Source organism: Nestor notabilis, unplaced genomic scaffold (assembly GCF_000696875.1).
Source record: "Nestor notabilis isolate BGI_N333 unplaced genomic scaffold, ASM69687v1 scaffold5570, whole genome shotgun sequence".
Lineage (NCBI taxonomy): Eukaryota > Metazoa > Chordata > Aves > Psittaciformes > Psittacidae > Nestor > Nestor notabilis.
The window spans coordinates 107,354-132,629 of record NW_009910615.1 but is presented as its reverse complement, the minus strand read 5'-3'; the positions used below and the strand labels follow the sequence as shown (position 1 = coordinate 132,629).

Sequence of the window (25,276 nt, the reverse complement as noted above, 5' to 3'; positions counted from 1 at the left end):
GGACGGGGTGGTGGTTGCCCCCCCCCAGCCACAGCCTTGCCTCTCGCCAGTGCAGGCAGCAGAGGCACACACACACAAGGCCTCAGCAGCAGAAGAGACAATCCTACAGCCACTAAAACATTCTCACGTAGAAAGACCTTAGTAGGTCTGAGGAAATATAAGCAAGGAAGAAACAAAGCAAAGAAAAATACATTCCACAGACCGCAATCTACAAATCCAGCCAACTGCCCTTTTAAAGATTCATCAGTTGTACTCAAACAGAGCACATGCAGACAGCATACATGTGTTCTTCCACGTGTAACACCTCCCAAAACTCACAAATGAAACTGTTCTTTCATCATTGTGTACCTACCCTCTGCACCATTCAATGGAGAGACAACAATCAACTAGCTAGAAGTTCTAACATTATGCAGCTCTTGCCGTAAGCTTTGCATAATAAAGATTAAGTGAACAGATCACAAAGGCCCACATATTTGTTATAGAATCATAGAATCATAGAATCGTTAGGGTGGGAAAGGACCTTAAGATCATCTAGTTCCAACCCCCCTGCCATGAGCAGGGACACCACACACTAAACTGTGTCGCCCAAGGCTCTGTCCAACCTGGCCTTAAATGCCTCCAGGGTTGGAGCATTCACAACTTCCTTGGGCAACCCATTCCAGTGCCTCACCACCCTCACTGTGAAGAACTTCTTCCTTATATCTAATCTAAACTTCCCCTGTTTAAGTTTAAAGCCATTACCCCTTGTCCTACCACTACAGTCCCTAATGAAGAGTCCCTCCCCAGCATCCTTGTAGGCCCCCTTCAGATACTGGAAGGCTGCTATGAGGTCTCCACGCAGCCTTCTCTTCTCCAGGCTGAACAGCCCCAACTTTCTCAGCCTGTCTTCATACGGGAGGTGCTCCAGTCCTCTTACCATCCTCGTGGCCCTCCTCTGGAAGCTGAAGAGGGCTCAGTACAACCCTCCCTATCCTTCCAAGCTAATTTTCAACTGAATAAAGATGTAACATACGTGCAGACAGACTTTCTCACTGCTTTACTGCTAGCCACAACTCCTCTATCAAAGTGCTCTTTATGAAACACAGGCAGGAACCATAAGGTTTTCTCCTTCAAATGTGAAAATGAAGCTGAGTGATTTCAGAAAGCTGCTGCACAAGCCCATTTTAGCTGACATAAGCACGCCTCTGAAAGTCAGTGTCACTTCTCGTGTGCTTGTTAAGCAGCTAGGCAAAATAAGACCTGTGCAATATATGACTTTATAAAAGCTTTTAAAAACTGCCAGCAGCACACTTCATACCCAACTGGCTTCTATTACATTGCTGCTGCTGCTCCTGAGAGCCTGAGCATACTCACACCAGAAATACAGGGGTGCCATCAGCTACTAATTTCACCACTTTAACTTCGATTACTTCAGTACTGCTTATACTGACTGCTGCTTTAGAACTCCTGAACTCTTTGTGGGGATTGGTCTGGTAGAAGCCTCAGCTTACAGCAAACAAAACAAACACCAGAGCTTGCACTAGCTCTTCGGCTCTGACAAACCATGGGCTGAAAAAAGTCATGCTACGCCAATGGCTTTATGACCCAGCAGAGCACACTGATACTTCAAGGTTTCACTAAATTCGTCACACCAATTAACACCAACTAGGGATTCAGACCTTTTGTGTCAAAATCACTTTTTCCTTGCCAAATACAATAGCTATTCCTCTGAACTCTGTCCCTCAGAGATCATTCACTTTTCTGAACCATCTAATAATGCACTGCCTGCAATATTTTTGTGGGGATTGGTCCTTCCCATGTTACTTTGTTATCCAAAAAACACACCCTCTTTGTGTTCGGTCCTGAGAGAACTGAGCAGTAAGAAGCTGACTTCAGCAGAAGAGTACCCCCACCACCACCTTCCAGAACCAGGACCCTGTTCTTTAGATGATTCCAGGAACAGCTTTCCAATGGTTCCCATGTTCTTTCCATCACATTTCTCAAAACGACTGACAGGCACATATTAGAAGGAGCTTAACTGATTAAGCCCCTGTGAATGTATCGTCACAGCTTTCCTGCAGAAAAATACCTAGCTTTAAGTTAGTGGACCTAAGTCTTTGTAGCAGTGTACACTTCACACTTGGACAAAACTTGTATCTCTTTTTACCTTGCTAATTACAACCTGCTGTAACTTGGAGGCTTTTTTCCTCTACATTTTTAGAGTGGAACACAGACAGCATGATCTCAGAAAAAAGGACCAGAAAGCCATTTGCAGTTCCTATCTGCAAATCTCTTCATTTTTCTACACAGAGCACAAAGATCATGGGTATGGATGAAAAGAGAATGACACGGTTCAGGAACTGCAACACAAAGCCTGAAAAAAAAGACATCCATATCTGTGCAGCTACAAATGTCAAACGTGTAAAAGAGGCTGTCTCATACTGATGACTGATTTTCTTCCATCTAGCACTATCCATTTTTCTCTTCCCACACTATCTTGAAAAGGACACTGAACTATCAGTTTATAATGAATTGTAAGATTCCTCGTGTCTGCAAGGAACATCTCAGATAACAGTCCAGACAAATTAGATGTGCAATCCATAGTAGCAGCCACAGAACAAAACTGACAAAGCTATGTATATGATGCCAGCTTTCTTACATTCGTTGCAAAAGTGAGAAAAGAAGAGACTAAGCCAAAACCAAAGCATTAAAACATGATAAATTTAAGCTTAAGGGATTTTTTACTGTATTACTTTGGAAATATCTGTTTAATCCATTTCCTGATCCTTTTCTGTCCGGGTCATTACATTATTAGGCATCAGTCAGCTGACAGTAAACACTTAAGACCAAACCTCAGCTCACAGCATCCTGTAACTACACAACAACACATACATTTTAAAAACATGGAGTGTGCATTGCAGAATCTAGGAGCCCAACTGTTTAATCTTCCAGGCTTTTGCCAGTCTTACATTGCAATCAATCAGAAATTACCCAAGAAGAACTAACATTTGTGTAATTACTCCGTTGCTTGATTATGACACCACGTAGCAGATAGGAATAACTTTGCCAACTTAACTTTTCCCAGCTGAGTAATCAGGGTAGTTACTATCTGCTTTTCTGTGAAATAACCCAGCATATTCACTTTTCCACCCTATAATGCACTTAAAGGCAAAAAAGCCGTAGCTGAATGAAACAACCATTTCACCAGTTAACCTATTTTTTTCAATGAATGGATTTTATCATGTGAAAGTGTATAACCTCAAAACACACCATTTATCTTTGAATAAGTTGTAATCAATTCCAGTTATATTTTTTAGTTCAAGATGATGTAGTAAAAACCTGTCCCGTCTGAAGTAAACAGCTTTTTCAATGATTCCCACCTCTTAACCACAATTTGTCTTCTCTCTTCCTTTCTCAAATAGCTATTATCTGTTGTCTCCTAGAATAGCTTCATATTAAAAACTGCACTGCTTCAAATCCCACATTCTATAGTTTTTTGGAACTATGGGTTTTTTTAGAGAACACTGAGATGGTATCACTCTCTGAGAGGCCTTGTCTGTTTTAGGCATTTGTTTCAGTTCATTGTAAAATTAAACTGCACCAAATTTTCTGGAGAAGGAAAGTACCTGGAGAAAATCCATTTCACATTTCTGTGCTTTATCTCTGTTTTACTGAACACGTAAAATTGGTTTTAGTGGCTCAATAAAGTCCGAGAGAAAAAGGCTTCATCTTTATTTAGATTTTGTATGATCTGGAGCAAGATGGGAGCAATAGCAAGCCATAGTAAAATATTAAAAATAATGTTTCAAAATTAAAGGAATGGAACAGTAACAAAGTATTGGTTCTGAATACGATTTTAGCATTGCATGTTAACAATGAACTGAACAATTCTTTTCTCCCCATCAGAAAGATTAATCTAAATACAGCAAACTTACATAGACATCGAGGACTTCATTCGTTGGACCATCTGCTAAAAACGACTCTCCTGCAGTGCTGGAGATTTCATTTGGGCGTTTATAAATGAACATTGTCCCACCACCTTCATATCTCCCAGGTCGATCGATTGCCCAGTTTCCATTGATGATGGACCGTCCTGATCGACTCCGCAGTGCTGCAGAGGATGGGGACAGAAACACAAGGACTTTGATCAGAGGAAATCACCTTCACCTACTGCTGCCTAATCAGATCCCCAAAGGTGCACTGTTAGTGTTCTCTGATGCCTGGGGGCAACGCTGTTTGGCTGTTGAAAAGAACAGAGTTATATTAGTAGTTGTGCAGAGGAAAAAAACCCAAAACAAACAAATGAACCTTAGAAAACATTGTCCTACCACTTGGTATGTTTATGCTGCAAGAAAAGAGAGAAAAATCAAAGATGGCTGGGAAAGCTTTTTCAGCGGTTTCTCATAGGCTACCATCTGACTCTCAGCCAGCCAGCAGCATACACTGAACACACATAGATGCTGAGGAACTTGTTTTCACCCACTTCCTTTCCATTCCTATTTTGTGATTTAAATGGAACAAAACACAGAGACAGACACAGAAAATCAGAACCCTGTACAATGCAGAAGCACCAAACAATTTTGGGACACATGAGTATCCTGGATTGCCAGAGACTCCAGTTATTCTTCATGAAGCCCTATGGCTACTCCCTCCATTTCCTTTTCAGCACACAGTTTTTTTGCCATACCATCTGCAGAGCCTTGAGCCTGGTCTGCAGCAGGCTTTGGAATGATGAGCTCTCCGAAAATGCCAGTAAGATCTCTTGCATAAGAAAAAGTGACTTTGCAAATCAGAAGGGATCAGCCAGGGAAAGATAAAATATGGATTCAATATTCAGTTGTGCAGTGCATTCCCTTTGTCATCATGGACAAGTCACTGACTTCTAGGTGCCTCTGTTCCTTCTTGTTCCTACTTCCTTTATCTAGTGACTATAATTTTAACCCTTAAGGTCAGAAACTCCTGCCACATACATGTACATAATTTTATGCAATATTACAGGTAGGTGTTTTAAAACCTACTAATAATTTGAGGTAGAAACCTCATCAGACATTGCTTAAGTACTCAGAAAAGACATGACCTTCTCTCTAAACGCTGAAGTCAAAGGTTTTCAATTTTATACAAAAGAATTTGCTTTTAAATACAATTAAACCAAACAAAATCTAATAATACTCTTGGCTGTATATTGCTTGGCAATTGAATTTTTAATGCAAATTCAAGGTACAAGTTTTGAACTTATAAAAACTTAGGGTCGAGGAGTCAGTTATTCCAGAGACCGTTTCTTCTGTCCCATTAACTGCGATACTTGGTTAAAATGCTCTCAGCGTTGTACACAACTATTTATGCTGCTGGGAAAAACTTAAAAAGCCTACATGCATGGCCAAAATGATGGGAAATTAAACTTATGCCATTGATTCCAAACACATTAGTGATTTTAAGTGCAGTACTATTGCCACATTTCAGAAACTGTGTCAGTTGCTTCATTACTCTTCAAGTCCCCCTTGTTGAAAGAAAACTTTCTGTATTGAGAAAATTCTGTAGTTACAGGTAAAGATGCAGACAAATATAGACCTATGGATGAAAAACCGATTATTCCAATTCAAAAGAAAAATTAAGGGAAAGTAATGAAAAAAAGGTCTGCAAATTCAGAAAGAATACTTTTTACACGATGTGTGTCTATAGGCCTGCCAGCTTCAATCCAGTAAGAAGCTGCTGAAGGGAGCACTTTAATAAGATTCAAGAGGGACTGGACTGCTTTTGGGATTGTTTTGTTTGTTTTTAATTAATAAAAGTAAATAGCTGCAAGGGAACATCCTGATACTGAAGGTTTGTATTTCTATGTATATTAAGACTTGTAACTTGAGCAGATTATTTTGTATTTGCCAACTGCATATTCTTACACTATCTTATGAAACACCTTACTGTTGGTCACTGTAAAATACAGGGAACTGGACAGACAGCAGTGGTTGCTGCTGACTAACAAACTATTTTTAATTTACTTAATATTGATAGAATTGTTTATAGAAAACAACTTCATTGGGGTTTTTGGTAAGTTTTGTAGATAGTACTCAGATACCATCACGCACTTACGTCTCTTGAAAGTCCTTACCATTGTTGTTCATTCAAGAAAAAACAACGGTTCATTAGACAAAGTGGGTAACTTTATCAATCTTCAAGCATCAGACAACTAGAATATTCTGTTATGATTGTGATTTCAAGTCAGCTTGCATTAGTTTGCCTAATATGCGGACACAGAGGTATGCTATATTCTCTAACTACTGCTAATAGATTTGAATTGCAGTTGCATGGGCTTTATTAATCATTCCTGCACTAAACAGATACAGTCGCAACTTGAGAGAAGCTAAGGACTCAGCAACCTACTTTTTCAAAGTGAGGTAACAAATGATTCTCATAAGAACACATGTTCGATCTGTAAATTTAAAATACAAATTAGTTTAGTCTTTTTTATTAGTATCCCCAATTGTGCATGAAAATATTTTAATAGGATCATTAAAAGAAAACAAGGTAGTAACTGAACAGAACAGGTATTAAAACTAGATAAATTAATATAAAAGACTTTATAGTATTGCATTCCCTTCTTTCTTCACTGTAAAGAGTTTTGGGTTTTTTTAACCATTCTGTATAAAATGTAAGATGTAGGAAGGTTATGCATTAAGGCAGTTGGCTACCACCAGTTCTGACTGTATGAGGTAAGCCCATATTTTTGACAGTCTTTACTTCCAAGGAAATACAGAGGGCTGTCCCTGGACCACTGCCCCTGTAAAGGGCCTTGATGGGTGAAATTTCAGGCTTTTCCTTCTCCCTGCTTCATCCTTGCAAACTACTCAGTGGACTTCAGTGGCTAGACACAGCTGCACCCTCATAAACTCAGAAGGCATGAGTCGTGGTGGACAACTTCCCACCTTTCTGGACTTGAGAAGGAACTCAGCGTTTGTATCGCTACTCCCAACAAAGCACCAGAACAGCTGGCATATTCAAGAACCTGATACATTTGGCTTGCAAGCGAAACAGAACATTCAAGTGATGATGGCTCTGGATCAGATCCTGTAAAAATGTTTTCACACATTTTGAAATTTTATTTTCCTTAATGCTCCACATTTATTTTTCCCAACAGCTATTGTACACCCGCTTGTTTCCCAGCTCTCGTTTTCTGACACATTAACTAAACAGTCTCTATACTGTAAACATTAGTCGAAAAATACTTTATACAAATCAGCCATCAAAATGGTATTATTACTAATATAGGGCTGGGAGGGAAAAATACAGCTCACATACTATTGCACACATGAAATAAAAAACTCTTCACACTATTAACATGCTTTTTACACTCATTAAGTTTTAATTCAAACAACTTGAAGTAAACACTTCTGCAAAACTTGTTGGAGACTAGTTTTACATTGGTTTTCAATATGGAACACTGCCTTAACTTTACGATCCAAGTATATTTTCTTATATTGCTCATTAAGCCAATTATCAAGAGCTTAGGAAAAAAGAGAGCAAGCTGGCTAAGATTAAACTGTTGTTAATAATGAAGCTGTGGAAAGATGGCTATCTGAGAAACTGAGAGTCCATTAGACTTTCATTTCAAATCCATCATACGACAAGTCTGAAAGAGGCCTCCCCATAAAAAGGGAAAATGTGCCTCTTTCATGCTTTGATCGCTCTGCAGCTACCACCTCAACTCTGCCCCCTGAAGAACTTTTATAGTGTTAATATTTTTAGTCAAAGCATGAAAGATTATGAACAGCTTTACCGTTAATTCCTCATGAGGAATTCCTCATACAGTTTGTAGCTGATTTCACCTATCTTTCATTCTGGTATCAGCTTCTTAATTAAAACTGTGCTGTTTGCAGTGGCCCTCAGTAATGTTTTGCACTAGAGGTATGGAATACTTCAGGATACAAACTCTGATTGGTATTTCTGCTTAAGCTACAATTCTACAGCAAAATCTCAATAGACCATACATCAAGATTTGTATTTCAAGTATCTGGAGTATTAATTTTCTCAGTTTGCTTACAGCTCTCCTTTCAAAGATGTTCTGCAGCTCCTGTCTTCCACCCCTTCAACTCAGAAAAAATCAGCCAAGATAATTCAAATAAAGGTAGTAAACTCTCAGTGCTTCAGAACTATAAAACTTTCTCCAAAAGTACTTGAAGACAACTTCAGATACTTAAAAACCCAACACACAGCAACCACTATTCAGTAATACAAAACATAGCTTGCCTTCATGCCTTGCAGTCTAGAATACACAATACACATTAAATCAATGAAGAAATGAAGACCTTATAGACCACAATCTTGAGATACTGTAAGTAATAGCATTCAGCTACTAGGCACTTGAAAGTACCTCTGATGCCCAGAGAGAAAAAAAGCCAAATGCCTAGAGACTCAGTAATCTACAGTTTTAAATAATGAAGTATGTATTAGTTCAAATAGATTCTCTGAAATAACTCCTTTCCAAAAGCAGAGATATTTGCTTATTATTAGAACACACCTTAGTTACAAAATATTTAGGAGAAATTTGGCACACTTCTCGAGAACTGAATTATGTATTATTTCCCTCTGACCTTTTGAATTCAAACTCCTATTGAGGTTGGGGCAAAGCTCCCCCAGGACTCTGAGCTTAATTCAAGAAATATTAGTAGGGCTAAGATCCTTGTAATCACCAAGAATCAAATGATCTTTAACAGTCTGATCCTGCAAACCTCTTAGTCTAGAGCCAGCTGAGGACATTAGAAAATGGTCAGCAGTTCACTGACTGAGCCCTAAATTAGCATCAGATTGTATACGCTAAACAAGAAGAAAATATCTCTGCAGGTGGGATACCTTCATCTCTTGCACTCTATTTGGTTTCTTCACTGGCAACCAAGACAGGGTAAGGGTACAGATGTTGTATGACAAAAATGGGGCATCTTCTAACTGCACATAGCTGAGACAAAGTTGCTGAACTTTCAACCATTTTGGAAGTTCTAAGCCACTATTGGTCACTTTAACAGTGTCAGAAAGAAGCGGACCAGAGCAGGATGCTCCACTGGGAACTACTCTATGACCTTACATAATTCCAATGCAGAAAAACACTTTCTAATACCAACTTTAGGACAAAACCCCCTCCACTATCCTGCAGTGCAGGGAAGACTATAAGTAAACATAATACAAAAGCATAAAATGACTTTCATGTGTTTTTTAGATCCTGACTGAAACTAGGAGTAAGCTGGATCCTGTGCTATTTCCAGTCTTTTTCAACTCTTAGGAACCAGAACCTTCTGCACAAGCATCCAAATTTGAGACACTTATTCATATTTGGATCTGGGAAGCATCTGAAATTTTGGTTCTGTCTCTATACAGTTACCTTATTAATATAGACCCCTATCCTTACAAAACATTATCATTTTTTTACTCATAGGAATTAAAAAATCTGCTTTTTAGAAATCAAACATCTTTCCTTACAGATTTTAATAGCTTGGGCACATGCTTATTTCCCAAAAAAAGTGTTGCATGTTATCCATGAATGAGTAGTAGTCATAACATTGCCAGTTAAGTACGACAGGTAGTCTTATTGCTAACAATGGCATTCAAGCAGTTGCTTAAATATTTTCATAGTATAGAATAGATAACAATGGACATAAAAAGACAAGGTTTGCAATATTATTACAAGGAAATGATAATTCAAGCATACCATTATTTTCACGGAAAGATTTATGCAGTTTTCTTTCTTATCTAAAATATTAACAGTAGATTTCAGATCAACATCCTGTTCTTCAGCACATTCCTTCACAAGGATTTTTTCTGATATTCTACTCAGGGAGTTATCACACCACATGAAAGAAATTCTGCTTCATATGAGAATAAATTTGAAACAGTGAATTGCATTAAACTGATTTTGCCAAGTTTGTCCTCGGGTTCTGCTTCGTCAGGTTTTATCCTTCCACAATGACACAGTCAAAAAAGGGCAGTACAAGAGATGCCTGTTCTGCTCTCTAAGGCTTAATTTACTGTTGTTTCAGCTCTGAGGGAACAGAAGTCTTCTGGATACATTTCGTAATGATTACAAGAGCCATCCTTTAGGGTTTTTAAATATGATCGAGTAAAATTGTATCAATTTAAAGATTGGGCATGGAATCTTTAGTGTTGGAATGGAATTAGATTACCTAATGTCCAATTAGAACAGGTGGATGAGAAATCAATTGAGCTGATGGAAAAATTATCTTCAACCCGCATTAATGATTATAAGGTGGCTTTTCTGAATCTGTAGTTGTCTACTGCAGATCTACATAGATACAAAAAACAATCCTCATTATTAATACTACATGAGTGTGCTGAAATCCAGTTCCTTCAGAGTTCATTTATCTTTTGCCATTCATCTTGCTTGACCACTTAACAAAAACAGCGTTGCCAATTCTATTTCAATTTCTGGGCAACTTCCTTTTCTGGATTTCATGCAATCACCAAGTGCTCAGAGGTTCTGAATGCAGTTGCTTCCAAGAACATGCTTAAAATAAATAACGTTTAAGACAGTTCTTTAAGGCCTCATCCTCCTTCTGTCTTTTCTATTTCATTTAACCACTTGGTTTTGGTCTAAAATAATCTGACAGTATTTCAAATACTTAAGATTCTCTGGAAACATCCTCTACTTTTGACACATTTTTCTTTTGTGTTTGACCAACACAAGCTAGTCCAATACCAATTAATTGACAAAGCTAAACTACAAATGCCTTTTGTGCTTCATTTGTCAGCTGTATGCTGTGATTGATCTACATTTCAATTCTGAATCATGTGCAGAGATGTCTCTTCTCCCAAGTAACAAGTGATAGCACAAGAGGTAACGGCCTCAAGCTGTGCCAGGGGAGGTTTAGACTGGGTATTAGGAAAAATCTCTTCACAGAGAGGGTGCTCAGGCATTGGAACAGGCTGCCCGGGGCAGTGGTGGAGTCACCGTCCCTGGAAGTGTTCCAAAACCGTGTAGACGAGGCCCTCAGTGACATAGTTTAGCAGTGGTCTTGGCAGTCCTGGGGTAATGGTTGGGCTCGATGATCTTAAAGGTTTTTTCCCAACCTGTTGATTCTATGATCCTATGGTGTGTCAGCAACTGCAGCACTGCATTCACAGAAGATAAATTAGTGACAACTTTTCCAATGGCTTGTTGCCTGGAGGAGACATGCTGTCTCCTAACTTTTCATTTCAGTTTTTCATACCAGCATTCTAAGCTCCCCTGCAGCCCACTGTTAAAAGCAGTCTAAGCCCGAACAACTGATTGTCCCTTCTAAGCTAGATGGTAAAGCTCATCAGCAAAATCAGACAAACCCAAAATTCCAAATACCATTACCGTAGCACAAAATGAAATGTATTGCTTTGGTGTCAGAAACTTAGTACCTTTGGTGTGACTCTGAAAAACACAGACTAAATGTGAAATTTACTTGTCTCAACATAAAAATGTGAAAACATTGTTTCACAAACATCTGCTGCTTTCCTGAAAGAGCAGTGAGTGGCTGTCCACACAGATGCATACGTAGTTTTAATCCTCCTTCAGATTTTTGTTGAACTTGCTACACTGTGACAGGTCTTTCCCAAGTTTTAATTATAATGGTAAGATCATTTTGGTCCACTGGTGTAATTCTCTGTTTTCCCCTCTCTAGATATGAATTTATCACATCTCTAAAGCAGCAGCATGGTTGAAATTTCACAGTAAAAAACTGCTGTCAATAAAATTTCTTTATTTCATCATAGTTCAAGATTGTCCTCAGAGAAAAAAGTTTAATCTTGCTCAGAGCTCTTCATGTGCCTGTTCTTGCAGATCAACTCAGGCAAAAAATCCCACTATATGGGGATTCAAAAAACTCCTGATTTTTTCCTACCTGCAAAAAGAAAATACTATTTACATGCTTAAAGGTAAAAGTTTTACAATTAACCACTGCTAACAGAAACATCCTTTTTTTTTGCCACTGCAAGGAGCCATTTTCTTTTCAGAGTATTCATGAAACTGTTGCTCTCTAATTTTCCCCTGCTCATGCAGCTTCCTTTGCATTCAGTTATGCCCATTCCTTCTTTTGCTTCTGCCTCCGACAGCCATGTTGATGCATCAGCACAAGGAAAATGCTGGGGCAGCAAAGCAGAACAGACAATTAACTATTGCTGCAATAAATAATATGGGCTTTGAGAAACAAAACTAATCATATAGCCACCTGATGTATTCAGGCCCAGACACTGCAGCAGGTTCAAAGTCTCAACAGCTTTGATAAAATCCCCCAAGAAATTTCAGATTTAACCTGCATGTTACAAAAGGGCACACAGCTTAGCTTCTATCAGAAGAGGATGCAGTATTTCCCCGCACTTTAATACAGTCTTCCCTGATAGGTATTAATAATAGCCAACTGAAACAAAAATACATTAGCTAGTGAATCCTTCCTGTTTTGTTCTATCTTTTTGATGAGAAGAGAAGCAAAAATGAAACACACACACTCTCTGACAACAGCATTCTCACACTTGAACTTCTCAGTACTCTGGCACGTACAAGTTACTACAGAAGATGCATACAGAATATGACATGATTTGCAAAATGTGTGATTATATGGCATTTATTGTGCTTCAGTGACACTACTGCTCCCACACACATCATACTCAATCCCACTGGGGAACAGTGTGCAACACTGAAAGTCTAACCAGGGACCATGTGAAAACAGATATAAATAGTAGTGTTAATCAATCAGAGGTTGTAGTTAGATCTTTTTACTCACCCAGCTGCTAGAGTAAGACTGTAAATGCATGTCCATTTACGGGCTGGCACTTTCGAAATAAGGACTTCATGAAGCAGATTAGATGATGCAAGTAAAAAGGTTAATTAAAGCGAACTTTGGCATTTTGGCAATTCTTTCACTGTAAGGCATAAGCACTCCTTATGAATTGCATCTTGGCCTTCATTTTCAGGTTGGGGTTTTTTTTTTTCTATTATTGCTTCCCCTATTATAATTGCTCTAATGAAGGGCTTTTTCCCATTTTTCAAATAGGTGCTTTTGAGTGATTGATGACTTCTAATATTATTATTCGTAAGTACAGAATTAATAACACTTACATGACTTCCATGCTTTCCATAGGGAATAAGTTATGCAGAGGCAATACTCCCAAATGTTGAGATATGACTCTAAATAGCTTGCCTGGAGCATAAAATTAGTTTCTAAAGGCATTTATTGTAGAACATACTAATATTTACCGGGAAAGCAAATGGAAGAGTAAGAGGCAACAACAAAGATGAAATTCATCTTTATGCTACTGTTACATTTATGAGGTCTCTAGTACAAAAAATAAACCTGCTTAGTCCTCTTCAGAATGACAGGCTTTACTAAAGTCAGGAAAGCATGGAGGCATTAATGGTGTGCTCTTAGCTATATATGCAAATGTTGCTCTGTGTCAGGATCTCAATAACCACTACCATGTTTAAAGATACAACTATCCAATTCTGTGCTAAGGCTGTTTTGATTCCCAATTTGTATCAAAGTGTATGAACTGCAATGAGTAAGAGAATCCTGTAAGAAATTACATCACTCCTAAACAGAGTCATCGTATTTTATGAGTAGTATATTACAGCCCTCTATACTGGAGGGGAAGTAAGTGACAAGTTATAAAAAGACCAGCACAGTATTTACTAGAGGTAAGAGTCATTCCAACAATAACTGAAAATGAGCAGATTTCCCATTATTCTGTAAATGAGCCAAACTAAAAGGACTTACACAAGTAATCTACACCATGACAGTATATGATAAAGAATGATGAGCTTTCCATTTATTTTTACCTAGCCATACTCTATAATAATATAGCTCAAATACATTTTATTAAGTACTACTAAAATAATCTATACAAAGATTGTCTTCTAACTTGCACAGAAATTTCCCTTGAGTTGAAAGGGTAGGAGGAAATGACTGAATTGCCGATTCCACTCTAGTCAGTGTAAATATTCTGCTGCTTTCAACGGTATATAATTTTACCATTGTTCAGGTTTGTCCTGAAAATACTGAAAAGGGAGAACAGAAGGGCTGGTGCAAGAGTAGACTGAGTGAAATTAAGTGGGGAGAAGATGAAAGACAGCACTAAACCCCAGAGGAATAGAGTAAGAATCATGTGTGTCCTCTATCTGCAGAGAAACCATGTTAAATGTATATGCGCAGTTGTACATGTACTATTCTGTTTTAGGAAATACAGCACCTCAAGGGAACTCCTGTGGTTCAGAAGGACACAGGAATTGATCCATAGAATATAACTCATGATTGTGGGGGGTTTCTACACAAAACTTCAAAGTCTTTTCACATTCTTACTTACACATCCTTAATTTCTTTCTTTTTAACTAAGGTTAAAGTTTCTAAATGGCACTCTCAGAACTTCAGTTCTTTTCAGGTTTAATAGGAATTTCAGTCTTAACCCAGTGAAAAAGCATGGCCTGAATTTTTAGCAACATATTCACAACCATACCTCAAGTAAGATCAGGAAATACTCTTCACTGGCAATAGCTGTAAACCAGCTATTTAGAAATAACAAGAACATTCAGGACTAGAGGTCTCCAGGAGGGATACATTTCCAACACAGCATGTGGTATTTTAGCTATGCAACTCCCACCGAACCTGCAGATTATAGTATTTGGCTTAGTTACATAATTTCAGTCAGAATCTGGTTCTTATATTTCAAGAGTTGATCGGACTGACTGCTAATGGCTCTGAACATGATAGCTGAGCCTTCTGGCACTGCTCAGCTGCACGTTAGTTAGCCCAGCACAGAAACTCAGCACACATTTGGCGTAAATCCTAGGGGTGGATAAGTACAATTGAATTATCTTCTAATCTAGACACTGCTTCAGTCAAAAGGGCCAGATTAGTGAAATGCAAATGTGCACATACCCCACTCTTCTCTCCAGCTGGCATAACAAAAAATGTTCTCTACCTCCTCGCACTCCTGACAATTGCTAAGAACTGGAACAGTTGTAAGACAGCTAAGTTAAAACAGCAGACAGACATGTCTGCAGAAAAATAGCACTGAGAATCCAAGGATGAAATAGAAAGAATTGTAACTGCTTCTTTTGCTTGCTAAATAGCTTTAATTCCTCACAATATAAAACTGGAGCTAATGAATATTCCTAAGCTGTTTCAAATTTCAAGTGGAATTTCTCAAGAGTTTTGGATGCTCTGTGTGGTAAAGTTGAATGCTGTAACTCAAAACACACAGATCTGTGAGCTGCAAAGCTCTGCTGGGTCCCCTAGCTTAGACATGAATTCCTCTGGCTCAACGTGTGACATTCCCATTCTCTAGAGAGCTTTCAAACTTAGTGCCTAATTTCAGGCAAGCCTCAAATGCAAGATGTAAACAAATGCTGACAACAGGTAGAGGAGAGGTCTAAAAGCCTTCCCTGACTGCAAAGCAGGTTGCAGCATGAGCCCGCAGCTCTCTGCATTGCTTGGCCAGCCAGCCAGGCCAGCAGCACACGCAGTTTAGAACCAGGGCCAGTGCACAAGGTAGACCTGCGCAGGGTGCTCACAGGAAGACTGAAGCTGCTAGACCAAAGAGAGATCAGGAGTTAAGAGATCAGAGGTTATTATGGGTAGAAGAACATTGGCTTTGGTTATTTAGTGGCCATTATGGTAAGGATACAGGAGCTTTGACTAATTCAGTGGCTGTTACGGTAAGGACACAGGCCAGAAACTAAACCAGACAGACTTACTTCTACTGTTGATGTAAAGCCCTGAAAAACCATTCAATTCTTCCCTTATTCTCTAATAAAAGCTGACAACAGCATAGTAAACCTTGGTCTTCAGCTTAAACCAACATTAATTTATTACAGATCTTACTGAATATTTGGCTTTTAGCAAAGAAAAATAATACATGCACTAGTGAAAGGCTGTCTCCATTTACCTGAGAACACTTTGCCAGAAGATGAATCCCTGGCACAATACGCTGGGTGGTCAGAGGAAAGCTGGAAAGCCAACTCAGCACTGGTATCCACTTTCTCATACATTATTTTCTGCCTATAAGGCTCAGGGCAGTCTCACACATGTTATTGTTTATGTCAGTCTGCACATTTAAACATAAAAAAGATGTTCTGGGACTGAACTTATTTGATATTTATTTGACAAAGCTATCAAACAATGTGAAACATATAACTGATACCTGGAGGTAAGCCCAGAAACCTACAGACATGACAAAAATGGAAATAATCTCATTTTATTGATGATTTTTACAGGTCCAAGGGCAACAAAGAATATGACTGAATTATTTCATGAAAAGAAGCACAGGATTATTCGAAATACAAATCATTTAAGTGTGTCACTTCTCATTCTATTATTGTTCTTTATTCCAAGTTGATAGAAAAAAAAATTTCTCTAATCAAACTTTTTCATGTAAAGAAAGAAATAAAATCATGGATGTCCAAGTTGTGAGTCTATCCCCGGATCAGTAAATAAGTCTGGGTAATTACTGGCAGTATTTTGTCGGCAGCATAAATAAAACAGTGGAGTCCAGATTCTGAATAGATAATAGAAGAAACTAAGTATCACTAGAACAAACTATATAATTATTTTGCCATCAGAAAGTAAATTAAAGTTCTTCCAAGCATATGTGAGAAAGAATACATAAATAATACATTCATAGGCTTCTGTATGGCATATTTATCTGTCTTCTTTTAATCAGTCCCTGTTCCAGTGTTTCTAAGTTCACAGTCTACTTGATTAACAATTATTTTACTTCAAAACTGAATACATGGTTACACATGGTTGCATTATTTAAGGACCGTAACTTCTAGGGAAAACATCTGCCCATGAATTGACAAAGTGAACTAAATATTAAAGATCCTTCTGGGTGATACTGAAACACATGTATTCCAAGTCCAGTGAGTTTCAACGCTGCATGTTTTTCATTTATAATCCTATCAAAAATCCACATAATAACTTCAGTGGTTAACAGCATTTCCTGATTAACTTCAGTGAAGACAGAAATAAACCCCACCCTAAATACCAAAACACAAACTGGTGCCCTCTACAATTGCTTACTGTCAGATAGAGTTTAGGACAATGGTGATCTGAGAGAGAAAGGAATGTTTGGTAATTCAGTGGAGAGATAAAATATTTTCCATTTTCATACTAGGATATATCCACAAATACCAATCATTTTGTTTTGTTTTGCCTTTCCTTTCTGTTCATTTAACATGTCTTTCTCTTGAATCTGTCTCACAGAAAATCTATTCCATGTGCTTGCAAGTATATCTTCATTATAGGTATTATTACTACTATTATTGTTAGAGTTTAAAGCTTTTTATTCAAATCAGGTGTTACTACATATTGCTTTACTTCCCAAGCAGACAGCCAGGCCTTTCAGCTCATCTAAGGCAGCCCAGTTCCAATGAAATCAATGGCACCATTGTAATTTACAAGCTGCTGAGGATCTGCCCCTGCTTGTTTGAACAGCAGCTTTTTTACGTCCACAAGCACACAGGCATAAAAGTGTGCCAAAAGTTCAAAAGCATTTTTAATTTTTGTGCACTTCTTTTCAGACACTTTTAAAGTTATTTGGGCAGTAGAAAGAACACTTGACCCAGCTAGGCTCCAAAAGCGTTTCATACAGTTCACTGCAGTAGGAGTGCTTAATGGGCATTTTCAGGCTGCTCCTTATCCTGCTCACAGGATTGTGAGGATCCAATTAATTAATGTCAGAAAAAGACTTTGAAGATAAGAAGCACTTTCTGTGACGATTTTCTTAAAGAACCAAGGAGCTTTTGTTTCAACAGCCAAATTCTGGATGGAGGGATGAAATACGAACCTGTACACCAGTGGATTTCAGCAGAGAACACCACTGAGCGAAAATGAAGGAGGGCAGCCTCGCACAGCAAGAAGTTCTAGTCAGTGTTCCCACCTTCCCTCTGGAACTATTTACCGTGCTGAATGGATTTTAAGCACTAAACAGCTACACTGCTAGTTATTAATTTTAAAAGGCAGTGTCTTGAAATACTTTCGGAACATCTTAACGATGTAATGAAGCCTGGAGGCTTTCAAAGACCAAGAAACCTAGGCAGCTCTGCTTATACTCATAGGCACTCTGTACGCTGAACCACGCACAAGATGAAAGGTCTGGCCCTCTACCACATTCCCTTAGAAGATCAGTTCTAAGATATTTTCTTATATTGACTTGGACTCTGAGAAAGCTGGATCATCAGGACAGTTATGGGGTTCAAATGAAATATTTAACTCGAATCCACTGTCATTTCTGCTATGATGCAAATATGCAACACCTTTGGTAGCACCGTCACTTTCATCTCTGTCATGAAACCCAGTTCTCTGCAAAAGATTACTGTAATTCATCTGATGTGCAACTGCCAAAACAGAATTTATACTTCAGGCTCTTAAGTACTTTAAACCAAGTAAACATATTACTATTAACATTTGCCTGAAAACCTTACCTACATAAGTGTATTTTTAAGGTTTTCAGTTGCCAGAGTCAGCACACATGCAGGCCTAAAGAGTTCCAATATTCCATTATTCTGCACCATAAGGAAGAGTGGGAATTTTGCCCTTGCAAGTGGTGGTACTGAACTGCCTGAGAAGGAGAGAACAAGAAGAGGTCAGAAGTGCAACTCAGACACTGTTTCCAGTTTTCAAGGGAAGAAAGCCATAAGATGGCTGCTTTATACTGGAGGAGGAAAGAAAAAGCACAGCAGGTGGCAATGCATAACAGTTACCGCTTCTTGTTAAAATCTGTCTTCAACAGGAATTTGACTCTACATATGTAATACTGTACCAATTTTAAGACACAGGTATACCAGAATGAAGAAGCAACAAATGACTTGTGTATGAGCAGATGGTATATTCATCTAACTAATTCTGAAGCCTAGCAGGGTTCCAAGATGCCTGATTTTTGTTGGAATCCTGACTATATTACCACTGATTTCGCTTAAAAAGTGGAAAGATGAAGCTAGCAGACTGGAAAGAGCCTTCACCATTTCACCTCCAGGAAACTGTTAAATTGCTATTGCTCCATCTGCATTAGTGATGATATTGAAATAAAACAAATGCCTATATCCCTTTCCACACTCCCTGTTTCTTCCTCCTGAATCTTTACAGACTTGCAAGGTGGGAAAAAAACTAGTCAATTTTATTTCACCTTTACCTCAAAAGTATATGCAGTGGAAATGGAGATGCTAAAGACATTGCACACATTCTGAAAACCAACAGAGATCAGTGAACTTTAAGATTACTCATTTGATTTCTTTCTCAGTTTAACTTTCAACTTTAGCCAACAAAATCTCAGGAGCACAACTCTGGCAGAATAGAGTATCAAACATCCTAAGGCATCAGATCCGTCTCATTCTCAAGAAATACAAACTAACATTCCTCTTCCAAGGTGAATACAGAAAGTCACATTGCTGTTTTCTCAAGTGTTTGAATCTCTCAAATAATTGCCTGTTTTTACAGTAACATTGTGTTCTGCTTTTTAGTATGCTCATTTCACAGTCCGTTAACTGAAGACAAATAAAGGCAAAGAACAAAGATGCAAGCTGCACTGTCCTAAATAGCTTGTGAAAACACTACTTCTGTTTGTTGTATGGTCATCAGACATACTTCCCCCTGGGTTCTGTGCACACACCTCTCCTGACACATGAACTACCACATGCAGTTTGTTATAAAGAAGCACTCCAAAAGGCCACTATCAGTGCAACGTAATTCAAGGTTAATCTGAACACATTAATAAGATTTCCCCTGTTTATCTTTTTCAAATTAAACTATCTTCAAGGTTGATGGCAGCACACTAAATTACAAACATGTGACACTTCTTCACACACTAACAGAATGGAACAAAATCTTCTGTTTTCCTTTGCAGTTCTCCAAAATTGTGTCTTCTGCGCAACTGCTCATAACTGAGCCCACACCAAGATGCACAAGGAAGGAAGCCTCTATTTCATTCACCAACCAGTGAATGTCGAGAAATAACTGACAAACTTTGCAGCTTCAATGCACAACATCTCCCTCTAACAGAAATAACCACTGGAAGTTAATAATAAACTAGGTCTGTTGCTCATTAGGACTGTAGGAACATTTTCAAAATAATCCATGAAGAACTGTTTTGAACTAGAAACTCAAAAGCTTTTGGAATGAACTATGATGTGCTATTAAGAGAGACAAGGGAAGAATTAATAAACACAGGCTGAAGAAGCCACTAAATTCTTAAGATTACATTCTTCTTCCAACTGACACACTAGAGACAAAATGCAACCAAAAATTATGATGTTGGGAAGTTACCATCTCTTAACACAATTTTAAGAGGGCATCATACTTCTCAGTCTTCTTTTATCAACAGACAGGTATTGTCTGTTTATAATGTAAGTTTAAGCTCAAGCCAGTCCCCACAGCTTGGCCTTTCCCTGCATTAATTAAGCTTGAGGAAGGAGGAAGAAAAAGTACTTGGTAAGAACAACAGAAAAATGAGAGGGAACTGTTGTTCTGGATATATTAACAACATTTTCTAGCTCTGCCAGACACTTTGTGAAAAATCAATCCCGCCAGTCTTCTGGCATACAAACCAAGAAGAGAATGATGAAATGTTATGACAGAAATTCAACAGTAAACTTGTAATTCCACTTACCAAAGGAATCTTTATCCTGCAGTCTGACTGAACATCTGCAGACACGTTCTACACTAAGACGTTGTTGCCTTCGGTCCTTACAAGCAATTTACAAGACAGATGATGGGACCTGGTTTTGCCAATAAAAATGTATCTCTTTTCCAAGTTTTCCAAAGCTCTGGTATTGTTTATCATTTAGATATTCTCATGCTTTGGTTTGTGTCCTCCGGCTCAACGAACAGCCCTGCTCTTGTTCCTCCCTGAGGTTTACCTCCTGTAATTTCAGTGAAACTACTACACAGAATCCTTACATTACAATCCTCAAGTTACACTTAGATGTTCCGTCCTCTGTACCAGCTACAGAGAGAGTTTTATAGGTGTAGAGGAAGCAGCTGCAGCCTCATGCCATAGCAGTCATGCCAACTGTCTACATGCGGACTCAAAGCAGTGTAGTACTTTCTCTGGTACAAGTGCTGGCGTAGGTGAATGTAGGTGAATCAGATGAACCGAGTATTAACTTCTCAGCACAGATTAGCTGCTGGTGGACTATCATGCCCTTAATAAAACCCTTATTAGCATTTTGTGGTTACCTATGGTCAATAGACTTACAGGTTTTCTATCCCAGGGTCCCTAAATCATGTCTAGGTTAGCAGTGCGAGCTGGTAACCTTTGGCAAGTAGCTCACCGAAAATCAGTTCATAATCCCACAGCAGACATTCACCTGCCCCAGATCTCTCAGTGACACTACCAAAGTTTTCAGAACTATAGCAGTTTGATTATAACACAAATGTATAAAATAAATGGAGCCATGACCATGGGGTAACTATTGCTGCCAGAGGTAAAAATATGAAAGGAAGACTGGGTCTGAAAGGGTTCTAAGTACCCAGACATTTCTGACACAAAGTGAAGTAATACTAGATAGAAAGCAAAGACACCAGGCAAGTTAAGAAATAAAGGATAAAGTTTAATCTCCTTGACTAACTTAATCACACAGTCTATGAATCAAGTTTTAAATCCCTGTATATATTGCGTATCAGAAAAGACTTGGATTTCTTTTGGAATTTAATGCTGCAATATAAAAATATTCTCTGCAGATGAAATCTCTTTATTGGATCCAACCATGATGCCACTAATCATGTAGAATTTCTACCGGGTGATTATTTTACTAAAAGAGATTTTAAAAAGTTAAGAAACAAAAATGTTGAAACTGAGAAGTTCAAAGGGAAATAAGAGAAGCAACTGAAAAAAGAATAGGAAAGAAGTTTCCCTTACTGATTAGTCAAAGCACGTTCCATCTGACCTGATCAAGGGACACTTAAGGAACAAAGAAAGGGTTTTCACTATCCAAAAGAGAATCCTGCTGAGAATAAAATAAGATTAGAGAATCGAAGAATGCTGTACAGGAATATCTACAACAATTGAAACCAGGTTCCCAACCATTATTTTAAGTTTTGTTGTGTAGCATTTGAACAACTATTTAAATTAGTAACAACCTCTCCTCTTGGCAGGAAAAGGAAGAAATGTGTTTTCCCGTGATTCAGGAATTTGCCTATGGATAGTTTACACATTTGGACTGACACTGGTCATTCTTTATGTATAGCTAAGTCAGAGTATAAAATTCATTTTGAATGAACATTTGTAATAAGTAAGAGGAGAAAAGTATTGTATTGGACCCATGGCTAAAAGTTAAGACAACTACACCCTAGTCACAACTTTAAGAAGGAATATCCTTGGTTAAAGAAGTTTTTACTTTAAGACAACTAAGCAATAGATTACGTATGAGGGACTTTAATCAACTTAGAAAGCAAATGACTTCCAGAGAGTACATGACATTTCCAAAATGGTCCCTTGTTGGCCATCTTAAAGACAAAGTTAGAACAGAGTGCAAGCAGAAAGTCAGCTGCATTAGTGAGAGGAGAATCCATGCTACCAAATATTGGTCAGTGCCATGAAATGGACGCATTGTAAGAAGCTCAATTAACACATACTGTTCAGAAGAGCTAAGATTTTTTAAGAAGCCTTAAACAAACCACATGTTGATATGCCAAACACTGTACACAAAAGCAAACATTCAAACAAGTATTTTCATGCAAACTACTTGATGATTTGGTCATTGGCTAGATGAGGAAAATAATCTAAAGATTTAAGATCTAAGAAGTTCACATTAATTGGGTTCAGATTAGCAAAAGCTGTTCAAACAGTCCATCTCTTTCATTTTTTAATGCATTTTCTTTGAAATTTTGCATTCCAGTTCTTTGGTTCTGTTCATAACTGCAAACAGAACTGTAATCAATACATGGTGAGAAAGGCTGAAATTAAAGATTTTGGGGTCTGACAAGAAGCAGAAAATACTTAAAATATGCAGTCAGTTCTCCAGAGGCTTCCAGGCCGAAGGGGTTTGCAAAGTCATATAAGTAACCAGATTGCTGGGTGTTTTACAAGTCAAACTGAACAACCAGCCTGTCTGAGTGCCTTCTCCCTATTTTGCACACTTTATCTCTTACCATTCCTTTCAAAACAACCTTTCCATATTTCAAGAGGATGAAAAAAAATATTTAATACAGAACTTCTGAAACAAGCACCTCAATGGGACTCGCTGCTGGTGGCTGTTGTTCAAATGATGTATTGCAGGGCAGACCATCAAAGCAACAGCAGGCCTCAGCTGGTGCACTGCTGTATTGATAGCTGTTTTTATAAGAACACCGCTTACAAACAAATGGTGAAAAAAACCCAACACCACCTCTGTCAAACGATGACAGAACTAGGAAACACAGGAAATGAAAACATGATTTCTCCAAGTTCCAAACCTGGTCCTAACTGCTGTCAGCAATGAGCAAAGTAAAGCCCTAGCCAACGGGTGCTGGAAAGATGTATTCGTATTCTTCAGGATGCAGAGAGAAAAAAGGAGAAAGGCCAGGAAGCTGTTTACCTGCAAAAGTCAGTAACACAGAGAACTCTCCTTGAGATTCAGGCCAGATGGAAGGCCACCACTCCCTCAGGCCAGGCTTCTTGTTCAGCACCCAAACTTAGGGCTCTCTCAGCAGATCTCCCACAATTAGCAAGCAAGGAGAATCTCATTTAGAAGCACCTACACAAAAACACCTGCAAGTGACATGCAGAAGTCTGTTTTGTGAAATAGTGGTGGAAAGCTGCGATACAGAAGTTAACCCAACCATTCAGGCTTCATCAGTACTTGCCATCACCCACGAGTGAAAGATCTGCCACTTAACATATAAGGAAGAATAAGCCAGCTTTTGAGAAGGCATTTCTTTTGCATGTTTTCAGAATGTGCCTGGAACCCTGCAGACCATTATACAGAGTTAGATATTAGCTGGCTGCTTAATGAAGCCAGAAGGGAAAAGGTCACCTTGGAATTTACTATAATAAGATAACCTTGCCAGAAACTCTAAAATGTAATTATTTAAGCAACACCAGTATTGAAAAAATACATGGTCAGCAAAGAATCATGTCCTAGATATATTCTGGTTCAACTACAGGTCATTAAACTAGGTAAGACCCTTCTGCAACTTGAATTCAGTGGAGTTGAATTCATTAACACCAGGGTTGAATTTCATCTGAAGTCTTAACAACTTCAAGGGTTTTAGTAAGTGATCACTCTAGCCAAGTAATACATGTGGGCTACAGGATGAACATTTCTTTAGTGAAAGAAACTCTCCCTGCAGAAAATGAATTTGAAACTATTTTAAGGAGAATAATTCAAAGGATATATAAATATAGGTGTGTGCACATGAAGAACCAGACATCTTAGTAACAAATGTCAGGGAAGAAGTATTAGAAAGATAGCTATTGCAAGATTTCTAACTGTCTTAACATACTGTCTTCTATTTGTTTTTAACCCTTTTGCATTAGAAGGAACCTTGTGTCAGTCTTTATTATCCTTGGTAATTTATCTACATGTGCATTGTCCTCAAACACTGAGGATGCAGAGAGGATACAGATCCTCAAACACTTTAGAGGCTGAACTCCAAGGGCCAAATAGTGACATAATCTGCAAGGACTTCAAGTGGCACTGATTCAGATCATAAGTGACCCCTCCTTTACAGCTTCAGGAGTGTTAGTGCTGGATTTTAGACTGCCTCCTGTCCTATGCCTTACGTGAAGTTGTTCCACCATGATTCTTCAATCCTGGATTTTTCTGGTTTTGTTCTTTTAAATTTGATGGTCAGTTTATAATTTTCAAAAATGGTAACCTTATTAAGGCTTTTACAAGTGAAATATCCCATGTGCTCCCCAGTTTTGTGTCTCCTAGATATTTACCTAGCATCACCACAGAAAAGGCTTTCCAAATCCCAGAATGAACCAACCCACATGACAACACACATACAACTGTGGCCATAAGGCATAAGCAGTAATCCCAATTATCCTGTAAGCTAGTATTTCCTTTTAGGAAGGAATGGTTTAATAAAAGGAATATAATCAAGAATACAGTTAGTATACATAAGAAAGTACAAAGACTCTTATACGTAACACAGTGAACACTTCTTCCTAGCTATGGCTTTTTTAACAGAGAAAACCCATGCTCATTGGGACAAGAATATGACTGCAGAAGGCAAGATCCAAACTTAGACTGACCCAAAAATTATTGGCAGAACACACTTCTAGTTTATCTGTCCTCTCCAGGCCTAAAATGGACTCCTCATGCCCCTTCAACATTGTCTTGAACCCCCCAAACAGA

The 25,276-nt window shown here is 38.4% G+C and overlaps 1 protein-coding gene across 1 annotated transcript in view; it reads right to left on the bottom strand.

The window, feature by feature from the left end:
* Positions 1–25,276, bottom strand: part of LOC104402914 (thrombospondin type-1 domain-containing protein 4-like) — a gene marked incomplete at its 3' end in the record, with an annotated part of 137,871 nt that overhangs the window by 8,845 nt on the left and 103,750 nt on the right. The window contains exon 4 of the mRNA XM_010010910.1: positions 3,915–4,090. Within this exon, the coding sequence (XP_010009212.1) occupies positions 3,915–4,090 (176 nt within the window). The remainder of the gene's footprint in view (positions 1–3,914; positions 4,091–25,276) is intronic.